General features: G+C 37.0%; 1 protein-coding gene across 16 annotated transcripts in view; it reads right to left on the bottom strand.

Moving 5' to 3' along the window:
- Positions 1-16799, bottom strand: part of ARHGAP12 (Rho GTPase activating protein 12) — a 128265-nt gene that overhangs the window by 47904 nt on the left and 63562 nt on the right. For all 16 annotated transcript variants that reach the window (XM_054660958.2, XM_063781576.1, XM_016962937.3 and 13 more), the window contains exon 4: positions 7165-7428. In XM_054660958.2, the coding sequence (XP_054516933.1) occupies positions 7165-7428 (264 nt within the window). The remainder of the gene's footprint in view (positions 1-7164; positions 7429-16799) is intronic.

The following is a 16799-nucleotide window of genomic DNA, read 5'->3' on the forward strand; positions in this document are numbered from 1 at the left end:
AAGGATTTTTCTTTTTTGAATATAAATATGAATTGGTTGAAAATCTAATAAATCAATTTTACTTGACTATAAGTATGAAGATATCTTAAATATATCTGAGTATTTGATTTTGAAAATAAATTGATAAGTCTTTAAATGGTACATTGTAAGAGGTGAGGTAAAATTAATAGTGGTTATTTTATCACATTAGTGCAGCCCTAGAAAAATTCACCACAATAAAACTGAAAACAATGTTTTCAGACCAAGGAGAGCTCGAATGTTACTTAGTGCTGCTTTCGTGCTGAAATCAAGTTTAAAAATGAGAGGAATAGGTGTGTGTACACATATCTGTGTGTAAACAAGGGAGGAGATGAGGGAACTTCATTAGACTGAGCTCCTTCTCATGTACCACAAGCATATAGCCACATGCAAGGCAAACAACCCTGCTCAATAAATATATCTCAGACTATTTTTCTATAATTTGTGTTATAATTTATTGATAAATTTTCCTAACTCATTCAATCAAATGCTTGTTAAAGACTACTGGAAACTAAACTTCAAAACAAGAAAAAATAACATTGAGCAAATTCAAACACAATACAGAAAGACAAATAAAAAATTCTGTATGAAAATAATATAGGGGCCAGGAACGGTGGCTCACGTCTGTAATCCCAGCACTTTGGGAGGCCAAGGCCAGAGGATCATTTGAGTACAGGAGTTCAAAACCAGCTTGGGCAACATAGTGAGACCTCATCTGCATTTTTATTCAAAAGAAGAACAAGGAGGAGGAGGAGGAGGAGCAGGAGGAGGATGGGGAGGAGGAGGGGAGGGGGAGGGGATAGGAGAGGGAAAGGGGAAGGGGGAGGAAAGGAGGGGGCGAAAAGGAGGGGAGGGGAGGGGAGGGGGAGGAAGGGAGGGGGAGAAGGGGAGGGGAAAGGGAGCGGGAGGAGAAAATAAGGTAATACGGGTACACATGATATGATAAACTGCAGACACATGAGGGAAGCGAATTAGAAGACTGGGAAAATTTAGAAACTTTTGATGCCTACTGACAAGAGGCACCATAATATGACTAAATGGCAATTTGCTTTCTGCACTTAAAAGTCATTCATTTAAAAATCATTTATTAGGTTAGCACTCATGTGCAAATGAGCCTTCCTATCACCTCTAGATAAAATAGTTTCGGCAAGTAAAACTTACTCATTCAGACTGTATTTTCTATCATCATAATTTGGTCTGAAACACTAAGATAGGTAGATTCTCAAGATTGTAGTTAAAGACACTAAGAGCCTAATATTAATATGTTCACAAAAACATAGCTTTACAGAAACACTGCATAAAGTGAATTATATATGTTTTACAACAGAAACATTTTTTAAACATTGAAAGCCTAATTCAAAAATCAGGAGTTTATTTTTATTTAATTGAGGCAACTTAAAATGCAAGCTCATAGACGAGAAGAGTGCAGTAAAACTTTTAGAAACAGAAAAAGGGCAACTGAATTAGTAAAATTAATTTAAGAAACAAAATCACAGAATCAGTTTTTCAAAGATATGACTTTCTAGCTAACAAAATTCTCATCATAATTTTCCAAATTTTGCACAGTAAATATGATGTTCTACCATGAAAAGTAACCTCCAATATCTTCATGTGTTTTATATTATACTACAGAACCAGGCTTTAAGATCTGGATATCTTCCACTGGAAAATAGTTGTTTAATGGCAGTTAAGTAAAAGTTAAAGTTAAGATTATTTTTGGCAAGCATTCTATAGATGTTAACTATTCTATAACTAATAACTCCTTTCAAAGGTGTAACCAATTCAGTAACTTTGGGATGTATTCTGCAGCAAATGTATCCTAGTACAAATATGAGGGGGCTATGGTAGATGCTCCATTTATAGAAGAATGGCAGGTAGGTATCCCAATTGATCATCTGAACAGAAACAGTTGAAAATGTTACATAAAATTTTTTTTTAAATAATCTATGAACAAAAGGTTAATTAAGAAATACTCAGAAGTCAAAAGCTAAGTGGAAACAAGAATCAAGAGAGTCAAGCAGAAGAAAAAAGAGCAGCTTTCTTCTTGAAGGCATTTGCCAGACCCCAAACTAAAATGTTAGTTTTCAAGACCACGCAGGAGTGTTAGAGAACTGAACTCAGGATTACCAAAAGCAGGAAGTCTAAAAGGCTATCCCACAATACAGAGCTGTAAACGCCAAAGAATTATACCCACAAATTATGGGTGAACCATTAACAAATTTTGCTCCTTTATTCCACACTAGGAACATCATAGAAATTTACCCCAATAATTGGGGAAAATAAGGGGACTTTCTAGCCACAAGAGTCTTCATGAAATCCAAATTACTATTAATACTACCTGGGTGGCTTGTAAAAACTAAAGCTAAAGATGTACTTTTAAATATTCATAGTTTCTCTAGGCATCCATCAGAAGAGACTCACCTCTGAAGGAACCCACCTTCAATCCCAGTAGTAAAGACTTCCTACTTATGAATTTCCAAGAACTATAACCTCACATTAAAACAGATACACTCTCAAAACACCCTGAGTAAGAGTCAGCAGAAAAACAGTATAATCAGACTCTCTAAAACTTTATACATAGAAACTAACAAAAAATAGAAAACAACACTAGAGATATAACAAATAAATGCAACATATAGTCTTCACTGGATCCTTCACTGCAGGAAAAAAAACTATAAAGAATATTACTTGACAACTGAGAAACAATGAATATTAGCCATGTATGAAATAACATACTAATATTATATGTCTTGGGTATGATAAATGTATTGTGGTTTTGCCGGAACATGTCCTTATACTTAGGGAATAAAGCATTATCTGATTCAAATCATTCATCTGATTCAAATCATTCAAAATATTATGATTCAAATCATTCATACGCACACGTGTGTATGTGTTTGGGCAGGTGAAGGGAGAGAAAGAAATAAAGCAAACGTGGCAAAATTTTAACCATTGGTAAATCTAGATGAATGGTACATGGCATATAATGTTCACTTTACTGTTCTTTTAAATTTTTGAAGGTTTAAAACTTTTCAAAGTAGTGATATCGGGAAACTCCCCTAAACAAATTAAAAAAAATACTTTTTTACAATTCAAGGATTGACTTAACATCAAATGAAGGCATAGACAAAGGGAAAAATACCAAATAGAAGCTGGATCTTGAAATACTGAAAATGAGGCACAGAGAGACATGGATGAACAGCATGAGGTTAAACATTCGTCTAATCAAGGTTCTAGAATAAGAAGAAAGAGAATATGGGGGTGAGCCTATATTCAGATACAGCTAAGAATTTTCCAGAATTGATCAAAGACAGGACTCCTCAAATTCGGAAATCCCAACAAAGCCCTCGCAGAAAATTAAAAACCTTTACCCAGCTACATCACAGTAAAAATATAGACACATGATCTTTAAAGCTGCCAACAAAAAGAGACAAACTACACTTAAAGAAAAGACAATCAGATTGACATCTGAATTTTCAGCATCAACAATGGAAGCCGGAAAATATGAGAATAAAATCTTCAATAAACAAGGAAAAAACAAATAAGTAAACAGTCAGCTTAGAACTATATATCCATGTTCTTCAAAAGTAAAAGTAAAATAAATTTTCAGACAAAAACTAAGATTCTATTACTAACAGATCCTCATGAAGGAATTTAAAAGCATGTACTTATGGCTGGGCACAGTGGCTCATGCCTGTAATCCCAGCACTTCAGGAGGCCAAGGTGGGAGGATCATTTGAGCCCAGGAATTCAAGACCAGCCTGGTCTACACAGTGATACCCCATAGCTACAAAAAATTAAAAAATTAGCCAGGCATGGTAGTTCATGCTTGTAGTCCCAGCTACCTGGGAGTCTGAAGCAGGAGGATGGCTGAGTGCAGGAGTTTGAGACTGCAGTGAGAGCTATGACCACAGCACTGTACCCCAGCCTGGGCAACAGAGCAAAACCCTGTCTCCTGCCATTTTTGGCAGGCTCATATTTATGACAGAAGAAGAAAATGTGAGAAAAGAAGGTGGTAAAAATCAGGATTAATTTTAAGAGTCATGTACAACAACAACAAAGGGGCTAAAAATTGAAATACAACATATGACAGCAGCAGCACAACAGCACACATAGATCCTATATGGCTTCAAGGAACAAGAAGAGAGTGATTAACTTTACACTATGCATAGACTAACTACGCATGCTAAAGCTGGGCATGGTGGCCCATACTTGTAGTCCCAGCTACTGGGGAAGTTGAGGCAAAAGGGCTGCTTGAGCCCAGCAGTTTGAGCGTTGAGTCTATCCTGGGCAACATAACAAGATCCTGTCTCGGCGGCATCTCTGGCCTCTACCCACTAGAGATCAGTAGCACGTCTCCCATTGTGACAACCAAAACAAGTCTTCGGACTTTACCAAATGTCCCTGAAAGGCGAAATCAGCCCTACTACAAATGATTGTTCTAGGGTAACCACTAAAATAATAAGCTTCTGTGTTAAGACAGAAGAGCCAACAGTTGCTCCCTCTCAAACCCCACTAAAATCACAACAGCGAAATGTGCTTAAAATGATGTAAACCCACAACAACAGGGAGGACAACAGTCAAGCAGATGAACAAAAAACCTGAATTACCTACACGGAAGAAAGTAGAATCTAAACCAGTATGGTGCAGACAAAGGAGAGTAGGGGAAAATAAACCCGACAAGCTTACAGAACAGAATCTGCAACTGGCTCAGCAACTGACGGTATCAGGTATCTGTGAAACTGGGGAGTGAAAGCAGTGGTACTAAAATAAGGATTAAAAATGCCAGAATCTCCTTCTACATACCTGGCTGCTAGGTGTGCAGCCCATCCCTACCCCAGCAGACATATGGAGAGTTATTCCCTCTGAGAAGGGAAAAATACTAAGATTCTGAGTTGGGGGACAATAGACACAATAGGAACATGGGTACCAAGAGAAAGAAGGGAGACTGAGGGACCACATGCAAAATGAATGCCAACACCAAGACACAGACAGCCCTTACCGTGTATAGGCAAGAGACCTAAAGACATCTGTGGACATTCTAATTAGTCCAAAAGGAAAGACCTAATGGGTCTAACACTGGGGATTCCCCAAAGAGGGGCTGACCCAGATATCCATTAAAGTTCAAAATGCCTCACAATTGTGAGAGAAAATAATTTCCATCCTAGAATTCTATACCCAGGAATACTATCAATTAAATGAGAGGAGAAGACAGATATTTTCATACACACATAGTTTCCATTTTACCTGCCATACACAACTTTTCTCAAGAAGTCACTGGAAGATGTGCTCCAGCCACTTTGGAAATATTAATCTTCATATAATTTGTATAGAGACCAGTAATTGAGACCCTGTATACAAGTCACTCCCATCTATTTACTAAAATAGCTAAGAAACATGTTAAAAGTTCCTATGTATACTTTAAATTCTTTTAGTCTATAATTTAGTCTTTTTCCTAATTCTCCAAAATTGTTAAATTTTACTTTATTATTGATACACTGGATAGCTTATTTTCAAATCTTTCTAATGTACAATTCAAATAAAATTTTCCTTTTTTTTTTTTTGAGATAGAGTCTCACTCTGTTGCCCAGACTGGAGTGCAGTGGCGCAATCTCGGCTCACTGCAGTCTCCACCTCCCGGGTTCAAGCGATTCTCCTGCCTCTGCCTTCCAAGTAGCTGGGATTACAGGTGCCGGCCACCACGCCCGGCTAATTTAGAGACAGGGTTTCACCATGTTGTCCAGGCTGGTTTCGAACTCCTGACCTCAAGTGATCTGCCTCCCAAAGTGCTAGAATTACAGGCATGAGCCACCGCGTCCAGCCAAATTTTCCTTTCTTGTTATAGTTAAACATGAACAATTTTTCTATTTTTGCTCTCACTTGAACACTAAAAACACAAATTATTACCAAACTAAAGCTATAAATAAACCAACTGAAAAATGGGACAAGAAGGGAGTTATTAACTACAAAAAGCTTTTGGGAGTCTGCTAAATACAAGATGTGTTCCCTGATTTTTCTAGATCCTATCTACCTGAAGTTTGCTTTTATTTGTACGAGCTAGCTGCTTTCTATAACAGCAGGATGTCCTATGCAGGTGGAGGGACTCCAACCTACCAAATCGCAGGATTTCACTCTATTCTATCAATCCTACCAAGTTACTCCTGTACGTTTAAATAATCCCAAGGCCTCTTGCCAGACTACTGAGATAAGTGTTTCTAAAACACAGCTGGCCAATTTACTGCACCATTCTGCAAGAGGTATGGAGGAAAGTGAAACCAGAAGGAGAAAAAGAGTACAGACACTTGTTAGAGAAAATAATGATTTTAAAGTGAATTGTTAGACTTAACAGAATGATTCAATTGTAGCAAAGGAATTATAATTATTTCCCTCATATATAAATAAAACGATGGTCTTGTACCGCTGACTGACAAAGAGAAAAAATGGGAAGTTGTCTGGTAGCCATACTAAGCCAATAGAGAAATATATTATTTCTATTTATTTTGCTGGGTCACATCACATTTCTATTTTTTTCTAAAAAATGTCACTGGACAGCCAGGTGCAGTAGCTTACGCCTGTAATCCTAGCACTTTGGGAGGCTGAGACAGGGGGACTGCTTGAAGTCAGGCGGCAAGACCCCATCTCTACAAATAAAATTTTTAAAAATCAGCCAGTGACATGTGCCTGTAGTCCCAGCTACTAGTGAGGCTAAGGTGGGAGGATCGCTTAAGCCCAAGAGTTTGAGGCTACAGTGAGATATCATTGCACCAGGGCTCTCCAGCCTGGGCAACAGAGCTAGACTCCATCTCTTAAAAAATTAAATTTAATTTAACTTAAAATATCATCGGCTTGTGCAGTAACAACTGAAATAGTATGTTCTAAGACATAAGGGAGTGCACTGGCACTAGACAACTTAAACCCAGTTCTGGAACTAGTACGCACACAGGTTAGCAGCTGTCCATTAGTCAGAGATTAGGAAGTAGCTAGCATTAATATTTTAGTAAAGCTTGGAGAGAATTTTTAATGATCTTAGAGATCACGTGTTTTAACATGCTGACAGTAAGAAACAAAACTATTTACTTCTTTGGTTTCTGAATAATGAAAAGAGAAAATCTGGTAACTTGCAGTTGATTCCTTAATTACTCATACCTCTTGATCCCCTGGATTTTGGAAATCTCCTTTGCTGATGCTTGCATCCCGAGTCCAACGAGGAGGTTTCCAAGTTCTTTCCTGTGTCCCTCTGTTATAGTAATAGCAACGCCCTGAGCTGTCTTTATGAGTTTCCCATTCTCCATTAATCTGAATTGCCGGGCTCCCAGGAAGTGGGGGAAGAGCAGACTGGGATATTTTCAGTTCTTGAAGGTTAGCATAGACAGGAGAATCTGGCCTTCCTTGATTTGGAGGTGTGGTTGCCTGTGAAATAAACATTTTTAAATTTCATGTTTAAACTGGTATAACATTTAAGTCAAAATTAAATGAAACAGGAGATTTATAAACAATACTAACTCATTTTAAAACATATATACAGGTGAATATATTCTGAGGAAATAATAATTTAACAGTTTTAATATTCATAGTTTCATTGAAAAATAAATAAAAGCTTCAAACCAAATCCAAAGTATGCATAATACTTTCCTTTACCTGAAACAGTGTGATGAACAGCCAAGAGCTGTGGGTTCTAATTCAAGATCTGGCACTAACAAGTTGTATGATATTGGGTAAGATCACTTTACTTCTTTGAAAGTGAAATTTTTTATCTCAAGAAATGAGGGAATTGGACTAAACCACCAAGGCCTTCTTTGGCTCTCAAATTCTATGATTTTAGGCAATATTTTAAAATATAAAAAGTTTTACATATGAGTAGCACAGCTTTTATTATGAAAATTATCAAAAGAAAGATTTCATATTCTAAGCTCTAACATTAAATCAGGAACATAAGTGAAACATAAAAGAGGAATAATACTTAAGCTAAGAATTTACTACATTCTATTCCTTCTCAGGTATAATTTCTCAGAGGCTATAAACAAATCATTTAATCTCTTCCTAGCTTCCTTATTTGTGAATTTCCTAACAGTAGAAAAGTAAGAATTAGTAGTAACTCTGATTTACATGTTTAATGTTTAGCTACAGCTTTATTTTTTATTTTTAAATATCTCACTAGATGTCAGTCAAGAGCAAGCTACTTCATACCCTTTGTATAAGGGCACTGTAAATTGTATTAGGTTACACAGAACTTCAGTTGCTGAAGAAAAAAAACACACGTCTGAGAACACCTGCTTATGTTATGTATTTGTATTTCTGTATATATTTTCCTTTTACAGCAGGATTTCTTAACCCTAGCACCACTGACATTTTGAGACACAAAGTTATTTGTTGTAAGGGCTATCCTCTGCACTGTGGGATGTTTATCAGCTTCCCTGACCTCTAACCACCAGATGACAGTGGCGCATGCACACACAGACACACACACACACACACACAGACACACACACACACACACGCCTCCAACGTGACAACTGAAAAGCCTCCAGACACTGATGAATGTCCCTTGGGGGCAAAACTGGCCCTAGTTGAGGAACCACTGCTTTTCCCTATAAATCCTAGAATTATATTCAGATGTTCAATTACTTCTGAAATGTAACTAGAGTTTCATGAATGCTTTAAAATACTGAATTTGAAAAGAATACTGAATGGAAACACTGAATCAGTTTTATTGAAATTAAAGTGCTTTAACTTCTAAAAATATTTGTCTATAATGTTTGTGAGTTTAAATCACAGAATAAGCTCTGTGAAAACAGTAAAAATAACCCAAACACAAATACATGTTTGTGAAATGGTCACTTTTGGTCTTCTTACACATTACATGTACTATATTCAATGATGCAAATTCGACTATTTTCCTTAAAATGTTAGCTTCAAATTTATCACTAAACAACATCTTTCTATGAAGAAAATCTATCCATGGAGACAGATATCATTTCTCCTTCAGATTAATTCCATATCCTAGTGAATGTGTTTTCTCTGATGAAAATAAATTCTGTTAATATAAAAATTCTATATGGTAAATCATGTCTCAGAACCTAGAATATCTAGATAATATTTATTCAACCAATATTAAAGAAGTTCTTACTTTGCTCCTGATATTTGACTAGAACTTGGGGAAATAAAGATGCTAAGAAACAGCCATTTTCTAAATGATGTTTATGAACAAACTCTACTAAATCTTCAAGAAACAATTCCTGTTGTTTAAACAGTTTAAATTTTTAAAGTTTTTCCAGCTAGAAAAACCTGAAGTGGCCTTCAGCACAATCTATAAGGCTAGCATAATTCTGAAACAAGAGCAGAGAAGAATTAAATAAAAGAACACTGTAACATATCTCACTTATAAATATGGAAGAAAATATCCTAAATAAAACATTAGAAATCTAGCACTACATTAAATGAAACAAGCACAGATATTAAGAAAGTCTGTCTTTAGGAAATCTCATATTGTAATTCTTTAGATTCATAGATAAACACGATCATCTCTACAGACACCAAGAAAGCATTTGATAAAATTCAACACAGATTCAGGATATAACTCTTAGCAAGATAGGAACAGGTGACACTTCCTTAATTTGACTTTTAAAAATTATTAGTATTTAAACATCACAATCAACAAGACAGATAAGTTCTTCCATTAAAGTCAAGATTAAAATTGAAGTATATTATGGTCTATAAGGTTAACATAATTTTGAAACAAGAGCAGGGAAGAATTAAATAGAAGAACACTGTAAACATATCTCACTTATAACTAACTGCCAAGTATAATTGCTCTACTCAACACTGTACTGGATTTGTGCTAAGATACAAAAAATGAATTAAACTCATAAAATACGTAAAAGAAAAAAGAAACTGTCATTTGTCATTGAAATAACCAACAGTTAAAAACCCAAATCCACAAAAACTACTAAAAGAGTTTCATGAATTGGCCAGATTTTTGATTATCTAGTCAGTTTCCCATACATAAGCAATGACAAATTAGAAAATATAACAACAAAAAAATCTCATTCATAATAGGAAAAAAACTAACACCTACAAATAAGCCTTAAAAGAAATGTATAAAATCAAGTAAGAATATTTGTAAAACCTTCCGCAGGTACCTAAAATTAAACCTCAATAGATAAACCCTTGTTCCTAAATGGAAAATAAAACCAACTTCATAAACATGCTAATTCTCCAAAAATTAACCTATAGATTCCATAAATACAATGCAATATTTGGCATGCAATATTCAGTACACTGCCCAGTACACAGGAGCACTTAATGTAATTTGTTGAATGAATAAACAAACTAATGACAAACACGAACAAAAGTATGCAAACATGTATCTCCTCCAAAAAAGGAAAATTAGGGATTTGGAACCAGTTAGATGTGATAAAGAGAGGAAACTAAGAAAACATCCACGCTTCTAGTTTTGAAAAAATGATGGACAGTTGTGTCCCTTTTTAAGATAGAAACTATTGACAAATGAATTGAGCATCATGTACTCAAGCTAGGTGATTAGGCTGCAAATTATGAATTTAAAATTTCCTTGCCTTCCAGAACCTCGTAACATGGTAAAGGAAAGTGAAACATGGTAATAATACACACAATGCTAGAGCTACACATGGGACACTGTGGGAGCAAAAAGGAAGAGACCTGGAAACAAGTGACTAAGCCTTAGAAATAAATAAACAGGAGTTAGCCCGGTAAAAGTTGGGGAAACAGCAGGGAGGAAGAACAAAAGCTAGGAAAAACAGCATGGTACTTTCAGGGAATGATGCTGACATACTGAGTATGTAAAAGGAGCAGCAAGTGAAAGGCCTAAGGAAAAACAAGTAACAGCACAGAGAGTTTGAAGGTCATGTTGCAAAGCAAACATCCAGAAGCATTTAGGAAACTACTGAAGATTAAGCCAGGAAGTGCATTCTGATTTAAATTTTTAAAATATTACAGATTTTAGAGAGACGCAACTAGGAGGTTGGTACAGCAGTACAGACAGAAGATGAAGAGAGCTGCAATAGGACAAGACAGTAGGAATGCAGAAGCAGGGACAGATTCAAGAAACAATCAGAAGGTTAAATTAACATACAGGTTATATGTTTGCTTATGTGAAGTACAGTTTGTTTTACCGTGTGTGTAGTTTTACTACAGTTAATGTCAAGATGAAGAAAAGAATGGAAAGAGAAGGGCAAACAGGAGTTACATTTAGATTGCATTAGGTTGATAAGTCTTTTCAAAACCCAAGTGCAAATGGTAATAGATTGTTGGTTATATAAATTGGGGACTCAGTTCCCAATTTACAAAAATCAGGGCTGGCCAGGCGCGGCGACTCACGCCTGTAATCCCAGCACTTTGGGAGGCCGAGGCCGGTGGATCACGAGGTCAGGAAATCGAGATCATCCTGGCTAACATGCCGAAACCCCATCTCTACTAAAAATACAAAAAAAATTAGCCCGGCGTGGTGGCGGGCGCCTGTAGTCCCAGCTACTCGGGAGGCTGAGGCAGGAGAATGGCGTGAACCCAGGAGGCAGAGCTTGCAGTGAGCCAAGACCGCGACACTGCACTCCAGCCTGGGCGACTGAGCAAGACTCCATCTCAAAAAAAAAAAAAAATCAGGGCTAAAAATATAGAAGTCATTAATATACACGTGGGGTCAATAACATATGAAAGCATACAGAGTAAGTGCAGGATGAAATGAGAACCCTGGAAAATACTAAGCTGTTGCTTTATGAATTAAAATGAGAACATAAGTTTAAAGTCAGCACATGATCTTGCATAGTGATTTCTATTGTTAATATAATAATTATTATTGCAATTAACATAACTAAAGAACCAGACTAAGTGACGGAGGCAGAAAGGAAAGTTAGAAGTAGAAGGTCTACCAGGAAAGAGTAGCATTTGAAAGTCAAGAAGGAAAATTTCAAAAGAAGGGAAACCAGACAGTATCAAATTCAAAGACTTCAATACAGGGACTCTGAAAGAATCACTCAATTCAGCAATTAAGAAGTTTTTAAAGACTTCAGCTACCAGCCATGAGGATCTGAAACTACTTTCCTGCCATAAACTAGAAAAGCGAGTAAAATACAGAAAACAAGTATTGTGAGGCATTGTACAACAATCAGCTGCAGACTGTAATCTTTGAGAGAAACAAACAAGGTGAATCCTACCACTCCCAAGCTTTGTGCCGGAAGTGGCTTGCAGGAATCAGCCCAGCAAGGGGAAATCCAGAGTCTAGCAATCTCGGTGAGTGAACAGGACAAACACTGGGAATAATACAAGAAATGGAAATAATTACAAACATCATACAATGAGAAGAGAAAAAGTTGAAGGAAATGCTCCTTTTTTTTTTTTTTTTGGTCTCAAGAGTTTCGCTCTTGTTGCCCAGGCTGGAGTGTAATGGCACAATCTCGGATCACCACAACCTCTGCCTCCCTGTTTCAAGCGATTCTCCTGCCTCAGCCTCCTGAGTAGCTGGGATTATAGGTGTGAGCCACCATGCCCGGCTAATTTTATATTTTTTTAGTAGAGACAGGATTTCTCCATGTTGGGTCAGGCTGGTCTCAAACTCCTGACCTCAGGTGATCCACCCGCCTCGGCCTCCCAAAATGCTGGGATTAACAGGCGTGAGCCACCGTGCCCAGTCCCTAATTTTTAAAAATCAGGGAATCTAAAGTTGGATGGCATTCTTCAAAACTGATAAACCAAGAAACAGGTGGAATTATGTTTGAAATCTAGAGACTTAACAGTAATTCTAAGTAGAAGCACAGATAATTAGGTTTATTGACAATGAAAGGTAAAAAGTTAGTTTCTACTAGAAATAAGAACCTTCTTTTCTTTTTTTTTTTTTTTTTGAGACGGAGTCTTGCCCTGTCACCCAGGTTGGAGTGCAATGGTGTGATTTCAGCTCACTGCAGCCTCCACCTCCTGAAGAACCTTGTTTTCTTAATGAATTAGTTCCATACTTAAAATCAGCTTAAATCCTCAATTTTCAAAGTGTATGAGAAAAGAAAAGACGAGGACGCCGTATTTGTGAAATACTCTGATCTCTGGCAAAAAGAAAGTGCACATGTTTATTATTGCCTAAACCACTGAAAAATTCAAGGGAATTAACACTGATTGATGACCAACAATTTTCCTCAAGCTTGAAAATATAGGTTCTTGGCATAAAAAATACTTAGCGTAAAATACCAAACTAATTTTTACATATGCACAAAATATATATTTAATTACAACAAGGGATGGTTAAGTAATAATGCACTGTCTTTTCTAGCGAACCAAAAATATGTTTTTTTAACAAATACACTCAATGCTGGTGAAGGTGGGATGTAACAACTCTAGTTTACTGCTGGTAACTTTAATCAGCAGAACCTTTTTGGAAAAGTTTGGCAGTATGTTTCAAGAGTTAAAAAAAAATATTTTTAGACCCTTGAACAAACGGAAGAAAATTCCTAAAGACAGAAAAAATCCCTAACAAAGATGTTCATTCCAGTGTTATTTATAAGAAATAAATCAGAAACAACCTAAACATTTAACAACAGAAAAATGGTTAAGCAAATCATGACTCAACAGATGAGGCAATACTAATACTAGCAGTGAAAATGCTATGAATGATTTCTGATTTAAAAAAAAAAAAAATCTGGCCAGGCACAGTGGCTTACACCTGTAATCCCAGCACTTTAGGAGGCCGAGGGCAGATCATCTGAGGTCAGGAGTTCAAGACCAGCCTGGCCAACATGGCGAAACCCCATCTCTACTAAAAATACAAAAATTAGCTGGGCGTGGTGGTGCACACGTAATCCCAGCTACTTGGGAGGCTGAGACAGGAGAATCACTTGAACCCTGGGGGCGGAGGATGCAATAAGCCAAGATGGCGCCAGTGCACTCCAGCCTGGGTGACAGAGCAAGACTCCATCTAAAAAAAAAAATCTGCATGATCTGCCATCAGCAGGTCCGGGAAAAAAAAAAGTATAAGGGCAACTAAGAAAAGCAGAAAATAAAACAATACAATGAAATTCCAATTAAATTTTAAAGCATAAAGAAAAACTAAAACATTATCGGTTTTCTCTGGATATTAGTATTATATATGTTTTTTTCTATGTGATTTCCCAATTTTATTATAATGAGAATGATCACCTTTAGAGTTTGAGGGGACAAGGATGTGGGGCAGGATAGGCCCTTGCCTAGTCCACCAGACTTACAAAAGTGACAATAGTATTGACCCTATAGAAACTAGTGTTTTTTCACAGGAAGTCAATGGGTCATCAGAATCATCTGAGGTTGCTTATTAAAATTCTTGGGCCACATTCCAGAGTTACTGGGGGTGGCAAGTGGTGATAGTGGCTGGGGGTTAGTCAAGAATTTATATTTTAGGGCCAGGTGTGGTGACTTACACCTCTAATCCCAGCACCTTGGGAGGTTGAGGCGGGAAGATCACTTGAGCCCAGTAGTTCAAGACCAGCCTGGGCAACACCGAGACCCTGTCTCTACAAAAAATAAAAAATAATTAGCCAGGCAGGGTAGCACATGCCTGTGGTCCCTGCTACTTGGAAGGCTGAGGTGAGAGGATGACTTGAGCCCAGGAGGTCAAGGCTGCAGTGAGCCACTGCACTCTAGCCTGGGTTTCAGAGTAAGACCCTGTCTCAATAAATACATATTTTTAAGTACTCTATGTGATATTTATGTTCATTATTATTCAAAAGTCAGTGTACCTGAGTGCGCTTAGGGCAAACTAGCCTCTTCAGCCCAATACATTTGTACTACAAAAACATAAATACTGAAACACAATTCTTAAGTCCATACCACCATTTGCTGTTACTCTGCAGATAAATCAGAGTTAAAATGAATAAGCAGTAAGATATAAGTACTTCCAATGTATGAGTCAAATAAAAATTAGCTTTCTAACATTTATAAGAACCTTGTTCATGAATTGTCATCAACAAAAACAAATGGAATTTTCATACTTTAAAAAAAAAAAAAAAACAGGCCAGGCACCGTGGCTCATGCCTGTAATGCCAACACTTCAGGAAGCTGAAGCAGGCGGATCACCTGAGGTCAGAAATTCAAGAGTAGCCTGGCCAACATGCTGAAACCCTGTCTCCACTAAAAATACAAATATTAGCCAGGTGTGGTGGTGGGCGCCTGTAATCCCAGTTACTTGGGAGGCTGAGGCAGGAGAATTGCGTGAACCTGGGAGGTGGAGGTTGCAGTGAGCCAAGACTACACCACTGCACTCCAGCCTGAGTGACAGAGCGAGACTCTGTCTCAAAAACAAACAAACAAACAAACAAACAACAAAACACCACCCCCTCCCCCCCCAAAAAAAAAAAGTTAATTTTATGGGTTATATCTGTCATTAATTAACAACTGAATTGGGACCAGTACCTCTGCACATGACCTAATTTCATATTTAAAAAAAGACTTGGCCTGTTCTACTTTGTCTATAGATAGACTAAAATAATCCTCCCATTATCCACTGAAAAGAAAAATTGGGGAACCATATATATAAGAAGGTAACTTTAAACTTAGATTCCTTCTGCATCGTTACTTTTTTTAATACCAAAAAATACTGAGATTTGTCCTCTTTTTACTTTTGACATTAGTTCAGAATTGCTTCTATAATAAACTTCTGAGAATGGCAGAATCCATACTAAGGAGCTACACCTCTTGCTTCTTAATCAGCACATGCTACTTAGTATTAATACCTGGGTATCTACCTTACTAAAAGTACAGAATTATATTTATATTACTGAATAGTATAAATCCCTACAGCCTATAATCATACCTTTGATTTAGACTTACGGAAAAAAACATTTACCACAAATGTTTGGTAGCCTGACAGTATCAGGCTCTAAAGCTGAACTTATTTTTTTAAATCCTATTTTAAATCATATACAGAAAAAGACATTTATGTATTTTTGTAATTTAGCTGCTTAAACAAAGTCTCCTTTACCATAATTTCTGTCTTTTTTTTTTTTTTGAGATGGAATCTCGCTCTCATTGCCCAGGCTGAAGTGCAATGGTGCCATCTCAGCTCACTGCAACCTCCGCCTCCTGCGTTCAAGCGAATTCTCCTGCCTCAGCCTCCTGAGTAGCTGGGATTACAGGCATGCACCACCCCACCCAGCTAATTTTGTATTTTTAGTAGAGACTGGGTTTCTCCATGTTGGCCAGGCTGGTCTCGAGCTCCCAACCTCAGATGATCCACCCGCCTCAGCCTCCCAAAGTGCTGGGATTCCAGGCTGAGCCACCGGACCCAGCCATAATTTTTATATAATAATAAATTGTGTAGTTATATAAATTATAACATTGGGCCAGTTAACAGAGTACAAAAAGCAAAAATTTGTCAATGGGACAATGCTCAGCTAAAACAGGACTAAAACTGGTTTTAGTTCACAAACGAATTTTGTTTAGTTTCACAACTAAAAATTACATGATCAATATTACCTGAAAAATATAACTTTCTAAAAGAAAGTCATTTAAAGCCAAATTTTAGGGGAAAAAACATATACCACCCTTTGTTTAACAATTTTGAAAACAAAAACTTACAAATTCTAATGTTCCTGTCTAAAGCGTGACTGCATTGAGATTTCAAGCTCTATAGAGTACACTGATATTTTCATGGTTTACTTACTTAACTAACATTTAAGTACTAATTATGAGCTAGGCAGTAGATGAAAATAGGACAGTCCCTGTCCTTGAGGAGCCAATAGCCTAGGAAAGAGGACAAAACTACTCTAATGACACAGCTAACTGCTGCAGAG

The sequence above is a fragment of the Pan troglodytes genome, chromosome 8 (assembly GCF_028858775.2).
Source record: "Pan troglodytes isolate AG18354 chromosome 8, NHGRI_mPanTro3-v2.0_pri, whole genome shotgun sequence".
Taxonomy (NCBI): Eukaryota; Metazoa; Chordata; class Mammalia; order Primates; family Hominidae; genus Pan; species Pan troglodytes.